The sequence below is a fragment of the Leuresthes tenuis genome, unplaced genomic scaffold, assembly GCF_036924035.1.
Source record: "Leuresthes tenuis unplaced genomic scaffold, fLeuTen1.0.hap1 SCAF_3, whole genome shotgun sequence".
NCBI lineage: Eukaryota > Metazoa > Chordata > Actinopteri > Atheriniformes > Atherinopsidae > Leuresthes > Leuresthes tenuis.
Window position 1 is genome coordinate 17,379,443 of NW_027325357.1, and position 22,013 is coordinate 17,401,455.

General features: G+C 39.8%; 1 protein-coding gene across 1 annotated transcript in view; it reads right to left on the reverse strand.

Annotated features, from left to right (window-relative positions):
- Positions 1-1,938: 1,938 nt before the first annotated feature.
- The window catches only part of LOC140303456 (potassium voltage-gated channel subfamily B member 1-like), a 35,066-nt gene continuing 14,991 nt past the window's right edge, over positions 1,939-22,013 (reverse strand). The window contains exon 3 of the mRNA XM_072382222.1: positions 1,939-5,061. Coding sequence (XP_072238323.1) covers positions 3,223-5,061 — 1,839 coding nt within the window. The 3' untranslated portion in view covers positions 1,939-3,222. The remainder of the gene's footprint in view (positions 5,062-22,013) is intronic.

Sequence of the window (22,013 nt, forward strand, 5' to 3'; positions counted from 1 at the left end):
CTATCCTCTTACGAAGTTTGTTCCTCAGAACTATGACTATCTTGTAGATATTATAGTAACTGAGCCTTTCCTGCAGGCCCGTACCCTTTGTATGCCCAGGTTGATATTTATAGAATCTGACAATTGAAACTATCTCAGAAGGATGCCTCTAAAGTATAAAATACTTGAAGTCATTCTTATGGGAAATTACAGCATAACTTGGCTGCACAACTTTGCCTCTTGATGACAAAATGTAATGGTAATCATTTTGCCTGAACATTGTGTTTTCCTCACGGCCACAAAAGAACAAAAAAGAGCAGACACATCTCAATATTCTGGTTAGAATGATCATAGTGTTGTTGTTAAGGAGTTATTTGGGCAGAAGTTGGACATGAGGCTGCGGAGCAGAGCAGAGCACTGCAGCCATAATTCAGGATGTCAGTTCTAATCAAGCAGGCAGCTCTGATGCACAGCTCTCTCTGTCACACACCATTTGTTCCCTTTCCATGCCCATCTCGCACTCATTCCCTCCAGGAAGAGGTGTCTGAAGTCCTCGTACACATCACTGCAGTGGCAGCTCAGGTTCAGGGTTATGTGGTCATGCTGTGTCTGTTCTTTTGTGGTTTTCTGAGTGTTTCTGTGAGAACAGGAGAGTGAAAAGAGGCTATGATGGAACAGTGTGATCGAGAGGCCCGCAATCCCGTTCTCTGTTGACATGCTTTCACCAGGTTTCACAACTCTGAAGACACAAGTGAGCAGGGAACAGCTGAGATGAATGAATGAAGTCTCCAAGTTAGTACTCTACAAATCAGGCTCCTTGCAGGCATCACATGTGAGCCGTCCAGTCATCTCAACCATCACCATGGAAACAGTGGTCGTTCACTCTGCTGAGAGAGTGCCTGCACCTGTTTGTTTTTGTGGACTGGGCCTTTCTCATGTAAATGTTTGGTGCATTTTAAGTGCACAGGAAAGATGTTAAAGGAAAGAGCTGAGCTATCAAATATATCAGTCTGAGTTCTGAGTTTGCTTAATTCTCATTTGGACTCCATTTGAGCAGAATCAGTGTGCAGGGTCGGTGTTTGTTAAAAGCAAAGGCACAGAAATATCTAACTCATATCTAATGAATGCAAACAACCATCTACAGGAAATGTACATTTTCTTTTTAAGCTTAAAGTTTCAGTGCTAAAGAAAAGCTGCTTTGTAGTATGCTTGCATGATATGTTATGAGTTAAAAAGAAAACCTGAAAGCACCAGATGATCAGATTGGGTGTTTGAAATCAGGTGCAGAATATTTTCTGAAGTAAAGAGGCCTACATTGTACCTCCTTTCTGTTCCTGTGCCTGAGTGGCGTGCTGTACATAACTACAGGATGTCTTGTGGACTCATTTGAGCATAACATTTTGGATTTCTGAAATTGAACCACTTGCCAAGAACCAAAGTGTGAAACAAATTGAATTAGCTTTGGAAATGATGGTAAAAAAAAAAAAAAGTGCTGTGTTCCTGCATACTCCCTCTTCCTTCTTTTCTTTTTTTTTTTTTTCTTTTTTTGGATCCTCCATCAAAAGCTGTCTTCTTTGGAGCCAAGCGTATTCTCAAGCTGGCATCTTTGTCCCAAATGAGCAAGTGTTGTTCCCTGAAACATTTCAGATTCTGCTGTTTAGAAAGGGAATGATCAAAAATCTTGAAATATCACATCAAACACAACATAATCTGTATAAGTTATCAGAAAGAACAGTTCTTTGGTTCTTCACATTGCAAAAAAAGATAGAGGGACAGGCGTTTACAGGGAGAACAATATAAATATATCTATTACAGAATATCATCAGATAAATGCAACTCCTTCAAAGAAAGACAGCACATACAGTGCAGTGAAATGCAAAACTATGAGGTTAGCACAATATATTTGTCTAAGAGTCCATTATTTTATAAAATATCTTAAAAATATAAATTTATCTCAATTCTTATGCAATAAATGTGTGTTTTTGTAGGAGATTCGACTTTTATAGTTAGACATGTCAACACTCCTACAAAACTGGAGATCAACAGAAAATCTGTGCGATTTTCATTGCCGTCTTTCCAGCTATAGTGTTGCTTTTCAGTCCTTTATGCAGAGTTCCGTTTATCTGCTACAACAGGAATGACCACTCCTTTGAAAAAGTTTCGAAACAGCACAAGACTTTTTGTTTTGATTGAAAATTAAATCTGATAACAACGATCTTAGGGACAGACACAGACATTTAAAGACAAAAAAAAAACCCCTACACCTGCAAGAGCAAGACATTTTCAGTCTGTGTTTGTAACAAAAGAAATGATCACGTTGAGGTGCTTTCTCTTGCTAGCAGTCGGGCACAATGGGAACAAGAAGAAAAATGATGGATGCTATCTTACAGCGTCTTTCTGTGTCACCTACATGTATTCTGTGCAGTACAAGTGTCGATACTAAACTCCTGTTGAACAGAAACAGAATGAAACTCTTGATTCGGCTAAAGGTCACACTGAAGACAAGAGACTACCAATGCTACATTACAATAAATATACCATATCGGAAAGATAAGTATTGCACACACACATATGTATGTACTATCTGCCTGTCTGACTAAGGCTTTTTCACTTCCTCACAGAAACATGAAACATGGGAGACAACGTGAACAAAGGCCAGTGTTGAAGGAGGAAGTTATAGGAAGCAAACTATACATATTCTCAACCCATCTTCTTTGTAATATACACTGTGTATAATTATACACTTGCAGAGAGTGAAAAATGCATGTTCCCCCTTCCATACTGCAATACAGCTATTTGAATAGCTCTCCTGAATGTGCCTTGTTTCAATGCCCTTTGTGGTTTGCTACTGATTTGAGAGCCTTTGCTGCAGTGGCTTTAAAGTGGTATCCAGGGATTTCAGAAAAGTAGGTTTTTGCTTATAAAAATGATACTCAGTATTCTTCCAACTAGAGTTTGACAATTAGTTTGTGATCTAGGCTAAAAGAAATGCATGAATTGTGAAACTCCTCAGACTTTCGAGAGTTCACTGCTTGATAGATTTGATCAGGAGTCACTGGCAGGAAAACGTTTGAGAGCAGATCCACAACTTTTGTATTTTCACGAGAGAAGCATTTTGTATTATTTTCTTCAACTGTTCTCAGTACTTGTCATATTTTCAGGAAGTCTACTGTGCTTCTGATTTACTCTCTTTTTCCTCTTCTCATCTCTGTTCTCTCTGCGGTACATTTCTTTCTAGTGACTCTAAGAGTTGGAGTGACTCTTCTCTTCCTGAAGTGGCTGCAGCTCCTGAGCCACATGGTTCTCCTGGCCCTCTAATGGCAGTGTGCTGTTCCCCAGTTTCCTCTGGATGCCCTCCATGTGGTTAGGTCCCTGCTGTAAGCTGGAGTGATGGCTAAACCTGGGACTGGCTTTTTCCAAGAGTCTTTGGGTCGTGTTGGTGCCTGAACCATCATGTAGGTGCTCCTCTTCATCTGTGTCAGCATCTATAAACTTATTGATGGATGCGTCATGGAATGTGAAGTTGCTGGACAGTAAATGATCTGGGCTCTTGCTGGGTGTCCTGCTACTGGCAGTTGTGTAGATGGACGGCTCAGGGCTTTGGATTGATGAGCTGTCAGAGAGGACTCCCATCCCTGAGTCCTCACCACCTCTGACCTTAAGTGAGCGGCTCCTGAGTGGATTGTTAAGGCGCAGGCCTCTGGGGCTGTCAGGATACGCGCTGAGCTTGGTGCCTTCCTCTGCCTGGGATGTAGTTGCGCAATGTGATCCTTCGTGCTCATTTTCCAGGGTGGGCTCCAGACCGGGGTTGGTACTGACCCGCCCAGTCATGTTGCTGCCAGGGCTGTGGGAAAAACGAGAACTCTCAGGAAAGTCAGTGGCACAGCTGATGAAGCTGTCAATGCTGGACATACTCTTCATGTCTGTCACTGCCTCCACTGTGCTGGAGATGGCTTTGTGTGGAATGCTTCCCATTTCAAATTCAGTTCTCTGACTGAATGCTTTGGAATGGGGCCCCTTTTCTTTGTTAATGTTGGCCTGTGACTGAGTCTTGGCCATCTTGTTGTATGTCTCCTCCAGTTTTTGTACACTGAGATGCTGAGGGCTGCGAGAGGGCTTTGCCTGCTCTTGGTAGCTTGACTCAAGGATCTTAGCGGGGCTGCTGGGATCAATCGGTGACTTGCGTCTGGGGGTCCCTCTTTGTGGAGACACATGATTATCATGCACCTTCTCTATCTTTTCATCAGTTTTTTCCACCATTACATCCATGAGCTCCACATTGCAGCCAAATGCATCTTTAATGTTCATAGAGACAATGCTACCATTTCTTCTAGCCCTCTCCAGAGCCTCTCGTCTTTTGATGGCTTTCTCCTGCCTCTTTTGCTCTTTGTAGAACTCAGAAAAGTTATTCACGATGATGGGGATAGGTAAGGCTATCACCAGTACTCCTGCAATGCAGCATAAACCTCCAACTATCTTTCCCAACAGAGTTTTTGGGTAAATATCTCCATAACCTACTGTGGTCATAGTAATAGTTGCCCACCAGAACGAGGCTGGGATGCTTTTAAATTTGGTATCTTCTTCATCCTTCTCAGCAAAGAACACTAGACTGGAAAATATCATGATGCCCATAGCCAGGAAGAGGATAAGCAGGCCCAGTTCGTTGTAGCTCCTCCTTAGGGTGAAACCAAGAGACTGAAGACCAGTGGAATGACGAGCCAGCTTCAGAATACGCAAAATTCGCATGATCCTGAAAATCTGAACCACCCGACGGACGTTCTGAAATTGCAGCACACTCTTATTGGATTCTGTCAAAAAGATGGTGACATAGTATGGCAAGATGGCCAACAGGTCAATGACATTTAGAGGACCCTTAAAGAACTTCCATTTGTCGGGGGAGGAGAGAAAGCGGAGCAGGTACTCCATGGTAAACCAAGCAATACACACAGCTTCGACATGGGCCAATTGTGGGTTGTCGGTAGATTGACCGAACTCATCTTTGTCCTGCAGCTCTGGGAGAGTGTTCAGAGACAAGGCAATGGTGGACAAAACGATAAAGAGGATGGAGACAATTGCCAGGATCTGGAAAACACAGAAAGAAAAGAATTTTTAAAAAGTTGAGTCGTGTGAGATTTTTAGTGCTTTAATGCTATCCTGCGCTTCTATGGCTTAGACTGAAAATTCTCATCAACTATCGGATGATCAACTGGGATATTTTGAGCAGATACTTATGCTTCCCACAAGATAACTTTTGTGATCTCCTGACTTTGCTTGTTGCAGTTCTGCAAATTTGACATTTTTAGTTTCAATTGAAATAACCCACTAAATAACTGATGTAATGCTATTAAATCTAATACAGAAATGAATGCTCCCTTCAGCAGTAATCACTTTGGTATTCCCCCAAATATCCATGTTTTTCCATTTTCAGTTCTAATTTCAATTTGTCCGTGTCATAACCAAGCTGCTTCAAATTGAAAAAGATACCATCAGCTTCCATTGTGCTTCAGTGCTAATGTTAGCACACTCACAGATTAAACTAAGATTTGGAAGGAGGTCATTAGTATGTTTTGAAAGAAAAAAAGGCAATAGCCCTGGCAGTGAGAATGTGTTGAAACATCAGTATGTTGACAACATCACTGAAAGCATCAGAGGTTAGCATTTTGCTAAAAGCACTGTTGTGTAAGTAGGCTCCAGTCTAATTTAGCTCCTGAAATAGCTGTTAGAGTATTCTATTTGTAAAATATGTTCTTCTTGTTTACTTACTGAAAAGTTTGTCACTGAGTTTGTCAGCTAACAAATCAAATTACTGCCAGGACATGCATGATAGAAAAATGTGGATGGCTTAAGACTTATTGCTTAATCCAGTCTTGTCTGGAAGAGATGAGAAACAAACTGATGCAAATGAGAGACGGTTTCTTCAATTAAAAAAATCTGAAAGGCTTAAAGATTAGAAGAAAGCTCTGAACATGTTTTGTGTTTGTGTGAAGGTCTTTCTACCTTTGATGTAGCTGCCAGCACATTTCCCTCTAAACGTAATTCATCACATTTTTACTCACAAGAAAAGTAGATCCAATCATTAATTCGACATTCTGCACCACAGAGCACACTGTATAATTAAAGGAGAGGTTTTGCTTCTGCTCAGTTTATCATGTTGGCAGAAAAGACTGCTGCCGAACATGACAGTCTATGACCAGGGGGGCTAAAGTTAGCATTGCCCCTGAACTATAGAATGAAAGTCACAACGTCTCATGAAGGAAAATGGAGCTTTAACAGTGTCAGAGAAAGGTCAGTCCCATGAGAAACTTTGCTTCAATGTGACATGGTGGTGTAGCTCCATTTGTGACATTAAATTGCATTTCAGATGTGCCAAAATATCCCATAGAGATAATATTCTTCCTGTTTCTGTAGTTGCCCACAGATCATTAAACTTTTGAAAATGTGATCTCTGGGACAGATATTTTCTTTTCCTGTAAGTGTCTTGCATTTAATTTTTTGAGCAAGTGTGCAATTTTACAGTTCTTCACTGCAATCCTTTGATACCCAGAGCAACAAGACACCTACAATTGTTTTACAAAGCGCACCCTACATGGCCAGTGAGCCTGACTGTAAGACCGATATAGACCTCTTGAGAATTTAGGGACCTGATAATGATATAATCTGCTGAGTACAACAGGGTATGTCCATAGTGCAGTGGATTAAGAAGGCCACTCACTGTTGTGGCTGTATGGCTGTGCCACACCTATTATTCCTGTCCCACAGTCAGTGCGAAATCCAACACAAGGTCACTATGGAGGCTATGACCCAGGAGCCTAGTGAGTAGGATTATTCCCTGGTACCAGTCAGTCCCCATAAGCTTTAATTAATGTTGACAGGTGACTGCTTGTACACCTACCTTAGCCTTTAAAGAGAGGGGACCTAAAATTTAAAAATGTGGGGAAGGTATGAGAAGACACAGGTGAGTAGACAGTGAAACAGTTCCCACGTAAGAGTAAATTTAGGGCCATAGAAAAAAAGTAAACTCTATTAGAGCCATTCCAAGAATAGCCAACCATGTGATCTGGATCCCAAGAGACACAAAATGATGGATGAAAACTTAAACAAAATCATTGGAGGTTGATTTATTGCGATTCAATTACCATACTCAAAAATAAAGTGTCAATATAACATTGACTTCACCCTTAAAGGTAAATGTGTTACTATTTTCAGTACATTTTGAGCTTATGGAGGTCTATAAGCTTATCTGAATGTCAAAAGTCTGAAGTGGCAGGAGAACGAAATTGTGTTGTATGTGCATTGACTGAAAATAAACAAAATCAGAGCAATACTAAACTGGGTTGTACAGTGGAAAATATACACATCAGATCAAGGCTTATCTCTCTTGACACACTGTCATGGCTGGAGTGCAGTTGATGAATCACACTAAATACAATAGACAGCACTGAGAATAAAATGGATATGTTTTGTAAAGAGAACACCCTAAGGATGACTGGCTCCAATCTGTATCAATTTCTCACCCAGACTCACATTTTCATCTCCCAACCTGAAAGTAATCCCACCAGAGTCAGTCAGGGAGGAGAATATAGGGAAGTGATCTCACTAAAGACACACATCCAGGCAGAAAGAAAAATCTACCGAGGAGACCTGGCACAGTGACAAGTCTGTGACAAAGCGAGAATGAAGCAATCCAAGTCATATTTGCAGCAAAAAATTGAGTGGGGCAGCTTTACCCCAATGAGAAAATAAATACCAGTATTGAGAATAACAGACGAAGCATTTATTCTCTCTGTGCATCTAAAGGTGCCAAAGCTGGAATGCGGTGTAGTGCGTTGCAGAGGATAAAGGCATAGATCCACTGTTCAAGAGGGTTATGGATAGTGTTGTGTTACCTCATTAGCTCTTAATGACAAACATTGGGGTCAAGAAGGTAGCCCGTCTCACTTCCTGTTGGCATAAACTAAAGATGAATCCGATCAGGACTACTGCTGCCTCTGCAAAACTATAACACTTGCTCATCTTTAATGGACATAACCACATGCATCACACATACATTTCACTCCCACCTCACTAATTAGCTCTAAGCATCATTTCCCTACAAGCCCAGAGAGGACGGAAGCTGAATATTTAATATCCTACCGAAGTGCAAGCAATCCTGTCCTGAAAAAGGTGGGCGTAAGAGGATCCTCAGTGGACCATGAAAGACTGCAGAGCCAGAGTTTTAGCCTAGTTTTCACACAGCTTTCCCCACACAAGGTTAGCTGGGCTGCATATGTGACCAAGGTAGGAGTAGATAGGAAGATTCCCCAGACAGGTAGTGTCCCATCAGGATTAGAAGTTCAGTTTTAAAGTGTGCAGCTCAGTCATGCTCATTTTCCACGAGTGAAAAACAAAGCATTATATGCGTGTTAGTTGGATTTCCCAACTGTACATGCTCTCAGACTCATCATATTTTGTAGTACCTTGGTTATTTATTACACTCTCACTAAATGTAACAAAAGTTGTGCGTCTCTAATCTTCAAGAACATCACAGGCTGAAGAAATAAGATTGAGAGCAGTCAGGGCAAAGAGATGACAGCCAGATAAAGACCAGACACACGAGACAACACGATTTGGATCTGAAAACAGATAACATGATGAACAAAGTGGCATGGTAGTCACTAGAGAAATCCTCTTGTCTCGTACTTATGGGTTTTCCTTTACGTCATGCTGTGTGAAATGTTGATTCACCTCTTGTCCAATCTTGTTCTAACTGGATTTGCCCTTTTCATCACATGAGCTGAATCAATAGAGGGATTGTGCTACAATGACTCACTTATGTCATTTTGTGTGTGCATGAGTGTAAAGTGACATCTCTAATCCTCTTATAGTACTACTTCTGTGACTTGCCTTTAAATTTATCTTGGCCTGTGCCCTGACAGCAGACTCTTCTCCCACAGAGACTGTGGAGGCTCTGCAGACACTCCCTCTGCAGGATACTGGGCCATTGTTTTTGTTTTCATTAGAGGCCTCAGTGGAAAAGATAGATGAAATTAAAGTCCCAGTAAACAAGGAGGAGAATCCTTTCCTCAGCAGGGGAAATGCTAGAAGCCCGGTGCAGCTGCAAACACATTCTCCCAGGGTTACAGCCACCCCTTGGAAAGTTCCACCTGAGGACTGCGGTGCGGTAATTAATCCTCACTAGCCGCTCTCTAAAAATGACTTGACATTTATTTTGCACTTCTCATCGTTTCTCTTTTTTAGCTGTATCTAAGTCTGTTTCCAGTGCTTTCCATCCTTCCTAACTTGTCAATGGGGCACCAAGACAGAAATGGGTCACAAATGCATAGGTTCCTTCAGAAAATTGCTCGGTAATTTTCTAAAACAGTTTGGTACATTATGTCTTTGCAAGTAAAACTTATTCGGAGAAAACCTCATCTTTGTTGGGGTCCTCTTTCAGCTATAGATTTTGTGCACTGGTGAGCATACAGCTGCTAAGTGTTCGTGTTAAAGAAGTACTTTGTCAGAGAATGCAACAAAGTGGCTCACTCATGTGTTCTTACACAACAGGACAACAGAGAAATAAGCTGGATCAGGCCTTAGCGATTATGACAATACCTGCTAATAGGATCAGTTCATTGCTGGTTTTGGTGTTTTTATGAGATGCGTTTACTACAGGACAAATTTAGAAGATCATTAACAGTAGAACCTAGAATATAATATAATGTATGTTATGAAAAAGTTCCAAATCTGATAACTTAAGCAAATATAGTTGAAAAGCAAACTAAAGTGTCAAGTTACATAAGTGCCCCAATGAAGTCTGTCTTCTTCTTCTCCCATCTCTTTCTGAACCACACAAACAATGAGTGCAATTAAGCATCTCCAAAAGTGACAAGACCCCCTGTGTCCTGCACAGATGTGGTCTCCTCCTCATCTGCCTTGTTTCACCTTGCCTGGCAACCTTCCCTATCCCACCTCTTAGCTCATAGCATGAATCCTGTTCCTCTGGACTGAGGAGAAGACAGAGATGGATTACTGAGCTTGTGGCTACTCACAGGATGTGTCCTTTCCAAAGTATGAAGATGGTGCTAAAATGATGATGCACACAGGCACAGAGCATTTAGTGAGTGTGCACTGATGTATAGTTTCTGGCCTCTGGGTCCAACATGGATTATTTTAAAGCTTAGCCAGTTTACGTTAAAATTGATTTCAATTAATGTATGATTTCAATGTTTGTCCAAAGAATTAGGACATGGGAATAGATGTAATTAAATGGAAATCTGTGTAAATGATAATTCTCTATGCAATGGTTTTTGTATGCCGCTTCACCTGTCTGTGCTCTCAGGGGACATGAATGTTTCTTCATGCTTGACAGAGAAAAATTGAGTGGAACAGAAAAGGCGCAGAGGTGACACTGTGAAAGACGAAGGCATGAGTGAGAAAATAAAATGAGTGTGTTCCTCCCGGGTGATGAACAAACCAATACCAGTGCTGTCACCCTGGGAGTGTCAGTCCCCTCCATCAAACATCTGCGCTCTCATCTCTGGACTTTAGCCAGGGATAAAAAAGCCTTCACTCTGAAACACCTGGAGCATCTGTATACACTAAAGACCAGAAGGTGGCAGATAATTCTATGGTGAGAAATTACTTTAACAAACCTGTTAAGTACATGTTACATTTGCCAAATTTTTCTTCTGTACTGTATATCCAGAATTCCATGATATCTTAGGCATCAAATTTCTTTAAACTTGCAACAAAACTCTGAAATACTGTAGTAAACAGGTAATAAACAATTGAAAAGGCTGCTGTAATATTAAATGTGTTCAAAAGCCTAGAAAACAATGCAAGATAGGCTGACCAGTTAGTAAGGGAGAGTGTTTGTTATCTGCAATATTTCTGATGCAAACTATTTAATAAAGAGCTCAAGCTTTGGTTAAGGAGGTGATTTTTTGTGACTCAATTTGATTATTTTCCGCATTTATTTCTTTATTTTAATTCAGCAACTTATACAATCTTTTCTCTTCATCCTGTGTATTCTTACAATTTGATTGAAGGGCTGCCATTTTGTTACCTCTATGATCATTAATTTCATTGTGGACATAAAAGTGGGAACATGGCTCTTTTTGATTTGGACTTGAACTGTATAGAAACACAGCTGAATCTGAAATTTGGCCTATATGAAACTGAGGCGTCTTCTTTATCCCTTTATTCTGTCTTTACATTTTCAATTTTTGATATTTCAGCAGGGGCTGAATAAATGTTGTGGACGAGTTTACATGTAGTGTTTCACTCTTATTCCTCACAGAAGTGTTTAAAAATGTGTGAAATGATGGGAAATAAGCTGAACTATTAATTTGCTCTATGCTGTCTGAACTCTGCTACAGCAGAGAAGCAGGCAGTTCTTCCAAACATGAGTATGAACATGAGTATGTATCCTCCAGTTTGCAAAAAGGAAACAAAATCACACACAGTCTGCATGTCTAAGCTCTACCAATGGAATAAGTATGGTTTCCCCTGAGATGTTCGCTCCTGATAGACACTGGATATTTTTGTGTGGGCCTGAAATGCAGCACGCTGGTGAGACTCATGGCTCACAGCACACACTCACATCTCCACTCAGCGAAGACACATCACGCCCAGCTGAAAATGACACATACTCAAAATCTGGCTTTGTTCTTGATACTTTGTTCTGCATGCTGGAGCTCCAGCTGTCTCTTGTTGCTACGGTCTTCGCTCACTATGAAACTGGCGGCAGTGTTGGCAGGCAAATGAAAAGAAAAAAATAATAAAACGAAAAACACAATAAAAGACCAGAATTCATCATGCTGAATCACTGTCAACCCTGTGAAAACGAACCATTTGGCAGTGCTGCACACAGCGAAACCAGCGCTGCATATTTTTTTAATCTTTCACAAAGGTTGTCGTGATGTTAATTACACGAGAGGATAAGTGTCAGTCGAGAAAGTTACCAGGGTGCGCTGTAATTAATATGTCTGTTAAGTCAAGTCAGCTTTAATTGTAATTAGAGAAGGTAATCAACATCTAGAGGAAAGAGAGATGCCCGGAAGAGAAGCAGAATGACACGAGTCAAGATGTGGTTGGTGATTATTTAGTTGGTTGTGGGCTATAGGCACTGAGGGATTCTACCTTTATATAAACAAATTTGTTGATGTCATAACTTGGTGCAAGCTGTAGTAAACCTGCACTCCATTGGTAAAATACTATGGTATTAACGCAAACACTGAAATGCAGGAAGAAAAATTATCTAAGAAAAGAAAAAACTTGGACTTTTCTGCCAAAAGACACCTGGATGTGTGTCATATTAATGCTAAATATGCATCCATTCGATAGCAGCAATTTGATTCTGTGATGATTTTTTTCTTTTTAATTGCTAAACAAAGATATTGTTGTTGCCTGAAATCAACTGGAAGGTAATGTCAGGCAAGTGTTACTGATGGGACGTATGTTGGTTTCAATATCAAGTCACACATAGCACAGAACTTGGCTGCTCCTTCCATCTCTCTCTGACTTCCTCCTTTTGGGACTTGTTAAACGAAAGACTTGAGAATGCGTCTTCTCTGATGTGGAAACCAATCATGAGTCTTATTTCTCTTCTGCCGCTTGTAGGGGGAGTATTTTACAGAATGCTGTTATGAACCTTTTTTGATCATTTCAGTTGGAGGAGTTATTGTTTTGAGGACAAATAGCTATTTTCTGTTTTCAAGCTCTTGTATTTACTTACCAACCATCTCCATGGCTACAACGTGTGAAGTCCCATCACATGATTAAGATCTCAGGGTACCGTTGTATAGTGAAAATTGTGCATTCTATTCAATGCACCTATGCACCTATTCAAAAATATTCTATTGAAAGGGAATTAAATTTAGTACGTTTAGCAGTAAGTTTATTGAGATATCATATAAAATATCACTTCATTACCAGTGTTGGAAATTCAGAAAATAAAAAAGCCACAAAGTGAAAGATGTTGTCACAGGCCGCTCATGCTCACCCTTCTGTTCTCATTTATTTACACCGTATGAAAGTAGTCAGGTGTTGATTTGAAAGCTGCAGCCACAAGGAATTGTGGGATGTAATTATATCCCTTCCTTTAATAAAGGATGGTCCAGTGTTTTCTACATTAAAGAGGATAGTAACAGAAACACTAAAGCGCCTTTCCGTAATATTTAGGATATTCGACCAGCTCTTCTCATGGCTGCCGCTTCGATACCTCATAATAATTTAACTTACATAATAAGTAAGGAACCTTCTAAAAGAAAAGAAGACTGTTCAACTTCTTAGACTTGAAACAAGCAAATACCAAGTAGTGGTGTCTGCTGACTGCTAATTAGCATTCACTAATTTTCCTGTCTCTGGTGACCTCTCTCTGTGGTGTAGCGGTCTAGGTCAAAGTTAACCATGAAGACCAGATGTCAGTCGGCTCCTGTGACACGATTGGGTGTCAGCAGTGAGTGGAGAGAGTTACCTGGACTGCTTACCTGAAACAGGAGATGCCTGTTCACTTACCAACCACCCAAATGATGCATCATCAGGTCTACTCTTCAGTTTCAGTGCTGGACATTCAATTACACAATTCTGACAACCATCAACTGAAAAGGTGCAGTACAATATTTTATAGGTACATTTACACTATTTTAGGATATACAGCTGCTCCCTCTCCACCTCAATACTGTACATCAAATATATGAGGGTTTATTCTTGGCATAAATGATTTTTAATCATTCATTATGACATATTGAAATTTGGCCCTCGGAGTTATAAAAACGTAATAAAATAGTTTTCATAAATGAAAATGAACAGAAGACCTTAGAATTTATTTGGCTGTTGGTTTTGTAACTATTTTCATTTGATTTTAGCTCTGAAGGTATATTTAGCAAATAAGCTAATTTCTTTATAAAAGAACGTCTACAAATGTTGGAAGTGCATAGATATTAAACATATTCTAAAACCACTGAAGTCATCCTGTCTCTGTAGACATAATTGTATGGGGCTAAAATGTTTTAAAACATTTTATTCTACTCTGATACATTGACAGTTTTATGATACCCATGGTAGCAAGATACTGAGGCTCAGCCATTGCTGACGTAGATGCTCATGGCGAGTGTGAAAGCAGACTGTGGATCACACCACTTTGAGGTATAAGAAACAGGATTCAAATTTGTTTAGTGGTAGCACAAACACTTTTCATGCATACGATACCATTGAAGCTAAGAGGCTGAGGCTTCATATCTAACTATCCAAACAAGTGAGTGCTATCCTGTCAGGAAAAACGAAAGTACTTCCTAAGATGCCAGATCATTTATTTATTATAATAGTGGCACATTACTGTCATTGTGCATTCAATTATTTGTCATTTGACAGCTGAAGCTGGATACCCTGATAAAAGCTGTGCTGCAACATCAAACAATGTCTTGAACTTTTTATGTCTTTTCTTTTAAAGCAGAGAAACAGTGGCGTCACCTTTCTGTATGTACCTGTAAAACTACTAATGCATCAGTTCTAAAATTATCTTAACTGGTCCCATTGTGCCAGGCCCACCTTTCAGTGTAGCCATGACAACAAATTCACCAGGCTGCAATCATATAAAGTGCTGCGCCACTGGATGCCTGTCAGGATCTATTTCCTTCTGTACCATTTCCCTTTCCATTTGATTGTTACCATATACCTCTTTCAGGGTATGTGTGTGCCACGTCTTTGTGTGCACGGGTAAAAAGATATTTTTGTCCAAGCAGTGGATGACGAGCAAATGGCTGGCTGTAAAAGCCAGATGGCAAATGCTATGCGCTCCATTCCACAGTTGGGTTCATATGAAAATATTTGATGACGAAAACAATGCAGAAAAAGCCCAGCGTTTCGTTGTGAAATTCAATCATTTCACGTAGCACTAAAAATCCAAAGGGATTCAACTATGTAAATTATCCAGAGGTGACATAAAAGATATAAAAATCCCACAGTACGTAGAAAAAATGATAGGTGCAATATCAAATCACCTATTTTTCACTCTGCAGAGATGAAACAGCAGCTGTATACAAGCCAGTGTCTCCTCTTGAATGATTCAGTAGGAGTGGGTGTGCAGACTGGGGAAGCTCCTGTCTGACCACTGACAGCCACAGCTGCATGTGTCTATCTGTTCGCGAAATACTGTTTCAAACTCCATTGTCAAACTGTTTCCAAATGTTCCCAGCCCTGCTTATTTCTGTCCAGCTGTCCTGCACTCTGGAGGATACTGCACTTGGAGACTCCCACTCATACGCAAGGTGAGAAATGCATAATGTAGAAAGAAACTAAGAGTAGAAGATGTTTGAAGTGCAGAGTATGGTGTATAATATATGCAGTTGTGATGTGCAGGCACTAAGGAACCCTGAGGCAACAGGCAGAGAAGAAACTTTGGAAGTGACCCATCTTTTTTTAAAATATCTTACTGAAATGTTAAGAAGTTGTGTAAGAAAGAAAGAAAGAAAAGATGGTGAGCAGCATGAAAGGAAAACGGAGAGTTTGACATTTACAGTTGAGAGAGATCTAACCTTTAAAATTAACATTAATTTTAAGGGCCCAAGATACGAAAATAAAACAATGTTACAATGTTGGCTACGGAGACTTTCTGGCTAAAAGGGGCAGAAAATTAATACATCATACTTACCTTTAGTAAACTGTATATCACATTGCGTGTTTGTGTTCACTATGAAAGGTGAGACTGGGAAATTTTCAGTACACGTCAGAGCCAAGTTGTTATGACAGTGGGCAGAGATTGTAATGGGACAAAGAAGCATGGCCAGCTGTCTGTGGCAACATATGGAGAGAGCAAACAATCACAGGCAGCTGCCTGCGATCTGACTGACTGACTGAACCAGGAATTGCACAGGTCTACAAAATGCAGAAGACAAAGAGAATAATAGTGTGTAAGAGGGGGGAGAAGGAACACAGGCTCACCCTTGCTTCTCTTACACACATCTTCCTCTTTCCTTTTCATATTAAATAACATGCACATGACAAACAGCAGCACAAGACTGCCCACAGATCTCCTCAGGACGAAACTGCTGCATATGCAACTCAGCTGATAGTTTCCATGGAGACACGAGGCTTTTCAGAATTTTGCATAACAGATGCAGCGAGGCATTCACAAAAACAGGACGAACAAAACAAGGGCCAGGGCACATGTGATCAAACGTTGTGGACGATCTACGAATTTTCATCGATTGACAGATTGCTGTTAATACAGCAGTGTGTTCAGGGGACTATAAGAGGATGGCACTCGTGATTATATAAAGGAAGAAATTTATACCTGAGCAGGATCAGTCAGTTGCTGATTAACAGGCCGCTCGCTACGACATTTCCAAAGACCACGTCCAATCCCAACAACATTACATATTAGATTACACAGAAGTTATGGTGTTTTATGTTGTTGTAAATTCCAACACATCTGCACAAATTCTGAGAAAGACTGGGCTGAAATTAATGGAAGATTAAGACATTTATTTGGTTTTATAAAGAAAATTATTAGTATTATTAGTATTTTTTTTCCATTTTTCTGGTTGTTTATAGACGTCTGATTAATTTACAAACTAATGAGTGGATTAAATAATGATTAATTAATGATTAAATAATTGTAGCTGGAGCTCTAAACCACACACACTTGTGTTGCTAGGAGTTAAACATTATAGTGACAGACATTCATTTCCTGAGAAACAACTAAAGTATAAACCATATGTACCTTTTGCCAGTCCAACCCTAAGCCCATCCAGAGAAAAAATCCTCCCACCTTAGATTCTAATTAGCTTAAGATGCTTTTTGCTCAATTCAAAGAACCAATCCCCCATCCCTCTACTTCTCTTTGAGGGCCCTAATTCTCTCCATGTTGAGAGAGATTGCGAAAGTGGTGTGTGTGTGTGTGTCACATTCTGTTCATGACTTTATTTTTGTTGCCATAACAAAGACACGTTGCCATAATGTGACTGTTTAAACAGATTAAGGTCCCCACAAAATAAGTTTCCCAAAACTCCCACATGTGCATCCTATTTGTCTTTGTGGACAAAAGCACCATTAAAACATAGATTCCCAAAAAATTATTTCCTTTGTAACCTATAATAATCATACGTTTAAAAGCTGTAACAGCTAATTTTAAGGTCTTCAGCTAATAGCCACTGAGAAAGCTCCTAGTTTTTGGTTTCATTGAATATAGTAAAACAAACCCCGTGCATAGAGACAAATACACACACACACACACATACACAAATGTGTATTCATAAACCTAAGTGCTTGAAGGAAATTATGACGTCAGCAAGAACAATCCTACTTACTACAGTTCTTCAGTGTATATAATCCCTCTTATTTCCACTAGACATGGACAAGTGCTTGAAGTTTATTTATGTAGCTCTGGATAAGAGTTCAGTATCGGTGTCACAGGGCTTCTCTGTGCCGTTATGTAAGCGACAAACGATGAGGGCATACATCGAGCTCAGACTCTTCATCGCATTAAGAAAAAGCAAAACAAAATTCTACATAAAAAAGAAAACTGACTAAGTGCTCACAAGTCAAGCCTTTCAGACATACTCTACGTTTAACACAAATATGGAACCAAATTGTGGAAATTTATTAAAATCACAAACAAATCGTATTGTCTTTAAAACAACTGATAACAACAAACAAAGCAGTCTACCTATTAATCAAAATAAATAATCAAACATGAAGATTTTCTGTGGGAATCTATTGTGTAATTGTTATCTCAATGCATCCAGAATAAACATTTCCTTCATAATATTCATCATGCCCATGAGAAATGCCCGTATGTAGGTGGCACTGAGCCATTATCGACCATAGCAGACACCTGATTTCCTCTGCAGCAGACCATGTTCAAACATGCCATCTGTATAAAGTGGTAAAGACACTGACAATGATTTGCAAGTGGAACAAAGCTCTAGTTTATGAAAGGATTTGTTTATTGCTGCTGCCATCCTCGGGATCTTGGTGCTGAGATGTTAGACAGTAAGGGAGACACAAGTCATTAAGACATGAGCAGCTATTGTTTCACCATGGCAGACAAAATCCCCATTATATGAAAAAAGAAAAAAAAAAACACACTATCCTCTCACAATTATGAGCCCTCACTTCGGTTTCCCAGACAGAACGCTCAAGACGAGAGCTACACTCACTGAATAAAAGGCTAAACACATGTCAGACTGGTGGGATGATGCTCCACACACTGCCTAGATCCATCCAGCCTGCTGTAAACTGGCCGACAGTCAAGCATGCTGGCCCAGCCAATCACTGCCATACATGGAAATTCGGACCCCAGATTAAAACCATGGAGCAAGTCTTCTGCTGTATCTCCTGACCCTCACTGCGTACTCCATAAGACAACATTTTATGTGGAAATAACATGTTTTACCTGGATTTACCTCCCACTGAATTCAGACCCCATGTTTATCTGATCTGACCTTATATTCAGTTTCTGGCCACACACAAACCCTGTTAATGATCAAACCTTACTGGCAGGCTGAGTTAACGGAACTGTATTGCCTGTTCAATGGCCAGCCACAGTGCTTTGCTTTGTGAAAGAAATCAGTCAGGGAGTTCTTTTAATTTGCAGCCGTTATCCTTCCCATGACTAATCTGCTTCTTCTGCTGCTAGCACAGCTGGTGTCCTGCCTTGCTGCTACTGTAATGTATTAAAGAGAGGCTGCAGGGTGTCCCAACAGTGAGCCTGCTTTCTAAGTCTCAAGCATTTTGACCTGCTTCCACCCTGCTGTCTGCAGTGGTGTTGTGACCTCACACTCATCTTTATAGCGGAGGGGTACAAATGAAGAATTTGACAGGGTTTAATCTCGGGATACGGATTTGTAGTGAAATCAGATTTCCTCTTAGCTGAACCAATCTAATCAACCAAACCCTATGATGAAAAGAAACAGTGAATGACTGCCACTGCATCTCAGTTTGGATACTTCCATTAGTACACAAATTTGTTACACTGTGTGCACCATGACGGCTACACAGACACATAGTACTCAACAGGGTTGTGCTTTTTCCAAATTTTTAAAACTCGTCAAACCTTTGATGACGCATAATGCTACATTGAAGATGAAACAAAAAAGCCCAAAACACATGCAACATCAATGCCCAATAAAAATTTGCATCTGTTAGCAAGATAGCTAGCATTAGCATCACCATCAATGCTGATGATATAGCTTCTTTCTACTGACTATTTTAGTTCCTTCCATAATATAGCCAAGACGTCTATTTCTAAGGATGAGAAATGTATTGCGTTCCATGTACCCTGTTCAAGAGACTATTTGAGTAATCATAGCATACTGCATGGTAATAGTTCTTATCATATGACATCACTTGTACACTCAGAATGGTAAGAGTTGTAGCTGCCTTTCAGCGACATTGAAGAGACATGCCAACATTTGCTAACAGCATATTTCCCTCTGACCTTTCAATCAGCCATTTTCTCTTTTCCTTCTTGATGTTTTTAACAAAACCTTTTCATTCATTCATTTTTTTTCATGGTAATGTAAAAGCCACTTCATTCCGGTCATTTGTTTTGTCTCAGAAATCATTAAGATTGCATTTACTTTTCTTTTCTTCAAAAGGTCACCTCCAAAACAATCATAACAAGTGTAAAAAAAAGAAAAAAACAGTGTAAACACACCACACAGTCATCTGTCTTTATCAGTGTACCTGTACTTCAGCTATCTCACCTCACATGGATCAAGTCACCTGCACTATCAACATTAAACTACTTTAACCTGCGCAGGAGTTTAAACAAAGTTATTTGTTGTAATAAGTAACCTAATCAATGAGTCTTAGTTCTAAGATTGGTTCTCTTCGTAGAACTAAACATCCTGATTTGTAGACCTTGATACAGATTATATCCTGTATAGAAATCTGCCATTGTTCTACCATTGTATAATCTACACTGATCAGCCATAATATTAAAACCACTGACAGGCAAAGTGAGTAATAGTTCTCATCTTGTTACAAAGTAATGCTTTTCTGCGGAAACCTGTATCGTTGTATTCACATAGATATTTCTTTGACATTTGCCCTCTACCTAAACATTTTTGTAAACCAGTTACATCTCCAAATAGCAACAGTACTACTCTACAGTAGCTGTATCCCTCAGCCACAAAAACTCTTATGGAAGGGCTCAGAAATCATGACAGAGTCTGAGATGTTTAACATTTCCACAGTCACTTTTTGACATTACACTCAGAAAGTGCAAGATCTCAGTAAGATTTGAAAGCAAATCCTTAGAGATTTTGCTTTACCCACCAGAGCTAAGGATTTCCAGCTAATACTGATTTTGATCTGGGGAGAGGGACTGATTAAGAAGCTCTAACAAGCAACTCTCTCGTCTAATTTTCTCAGTCCTGTCTGGCTACGACTCCTCTGAAATAACCGCATGAGGAACAGTATTACATAATGGCATAATAAGAAAAAAATGACTTGGGCATGTATCACTACTCTGTTTTGAATTAAAACAACATCAGAGGATTAAATATATCATGGCCTAACACATATCACAAGGTTTTTTTTTAAAAATAGAAGTAGACAAGTTGCAACCATTCAACAAGCCTGGCAATCTTTGGATGTTTCCACATACTGAAGCAGTGTGCATGGAGCTGGGTAAAACTCTGTATTAGAAGAATGTGGAGAGTAATGTGTTTTATTAGCGTTTGGAAAACCAAAAACATGAGAGCAATCACGTGTGTGGCACTTCCCATAACTCATGATACTGATCAACCCTCAATCCACACTTCAAATTATTCATGCCAACCAGTTTTTTTTTCAATATCCTCAGGCTCTGTGATTTAATCAATGTTGTTTTATACTAGGGCCTCAAGAACTGTGTGGGAACTTTTAGCACACTACACCAAAACTGCAATGGTTCCACGGCAAATGTTAAGCTAAGCTGCAAAATATTAATTGAGCAGTGATGTACCATTTAAACATTCACGCAAAGTAGATCTTGTGGCTCAGGCTTGATTGAAGGTTTTAATTCTCAATATGGTGCGCTAGCAGTGTTATCTTTTGAACGAACACTCCAAATGAATAAAGTTTAAATGAAACACAGCGAACCTCTATAGTATCAGAGCTATTAAAGGTCACTGGTTTTCAGTTGATTTCATTCCAGAAACAGAAGGTGTGCAGAAAAATATCATAAAACTCCAAAGACAGTTTCCCTCATCTACAGTTAAAAGAAGACCAAACAACCCTAAAGCTGTGGGTCTCAGAAAGTCTGGTTTGATTAGACAAAAACAGAGAAAAAGAAAACACCAGCTTTCTAAAAGTCCTGTGACCTAACGAGGCAAAAATCTGTCTTTGTCAACATGATTGAAGCAGAAAGGTTTGGATAAAAAAGGAAGCCTGCTCACGGCCCAATGCACCACCTCATTTGTCATTTATAATGACTTGGGCATTTATGGCTGCCAGTGGAAGAGGCACAGTGGCATTTATTGATGATAACTCCTGCAAACAGAAGCAGCAGTATGAATGCAGAAGTTCACAGGGGCATTTTGAGTGCTCAGTTTCAAACAAATGTTTGAAAAGTCATTCAACCCCATTCAATGCACCTCTTTCAGGAGTTTCCTAAATATGCAGCCTAAGCACCCCAACGCTTTTCACAGTGAGAGGAATATTCTTCAGTGAGCTAAACTGGAATGTTAGAGAGAAGAGCTCTACTTTTGCTTAACAACAGACCAAAGGCAGAGACCTCGTCACAAGAAAGGCTGGAGAAGACAAACACTGGATCAAATTATCCTGAGGCATTGGAGGGGAGAACACATTTTTACAAAACGCAAACATCTTAAGTCATTCAGCTATAAAAATAGAAAGTTCTTCAAATATGTGTTTAAAGTGGAATATGCAGAGGAAAAAGCAAATATTCAAATGTTCAAAAACAGAACTCACTGTCTGGAGCCTCCGCACATTTTCTGAAACACGTTGCAGTCAAAAAACACATCTAAGACCTTTTTGACATAACTGTTGCTTCGAAATGAGACAGTTGGAAACATGATGTGACTAAAATCATGTTATCTGTCTCA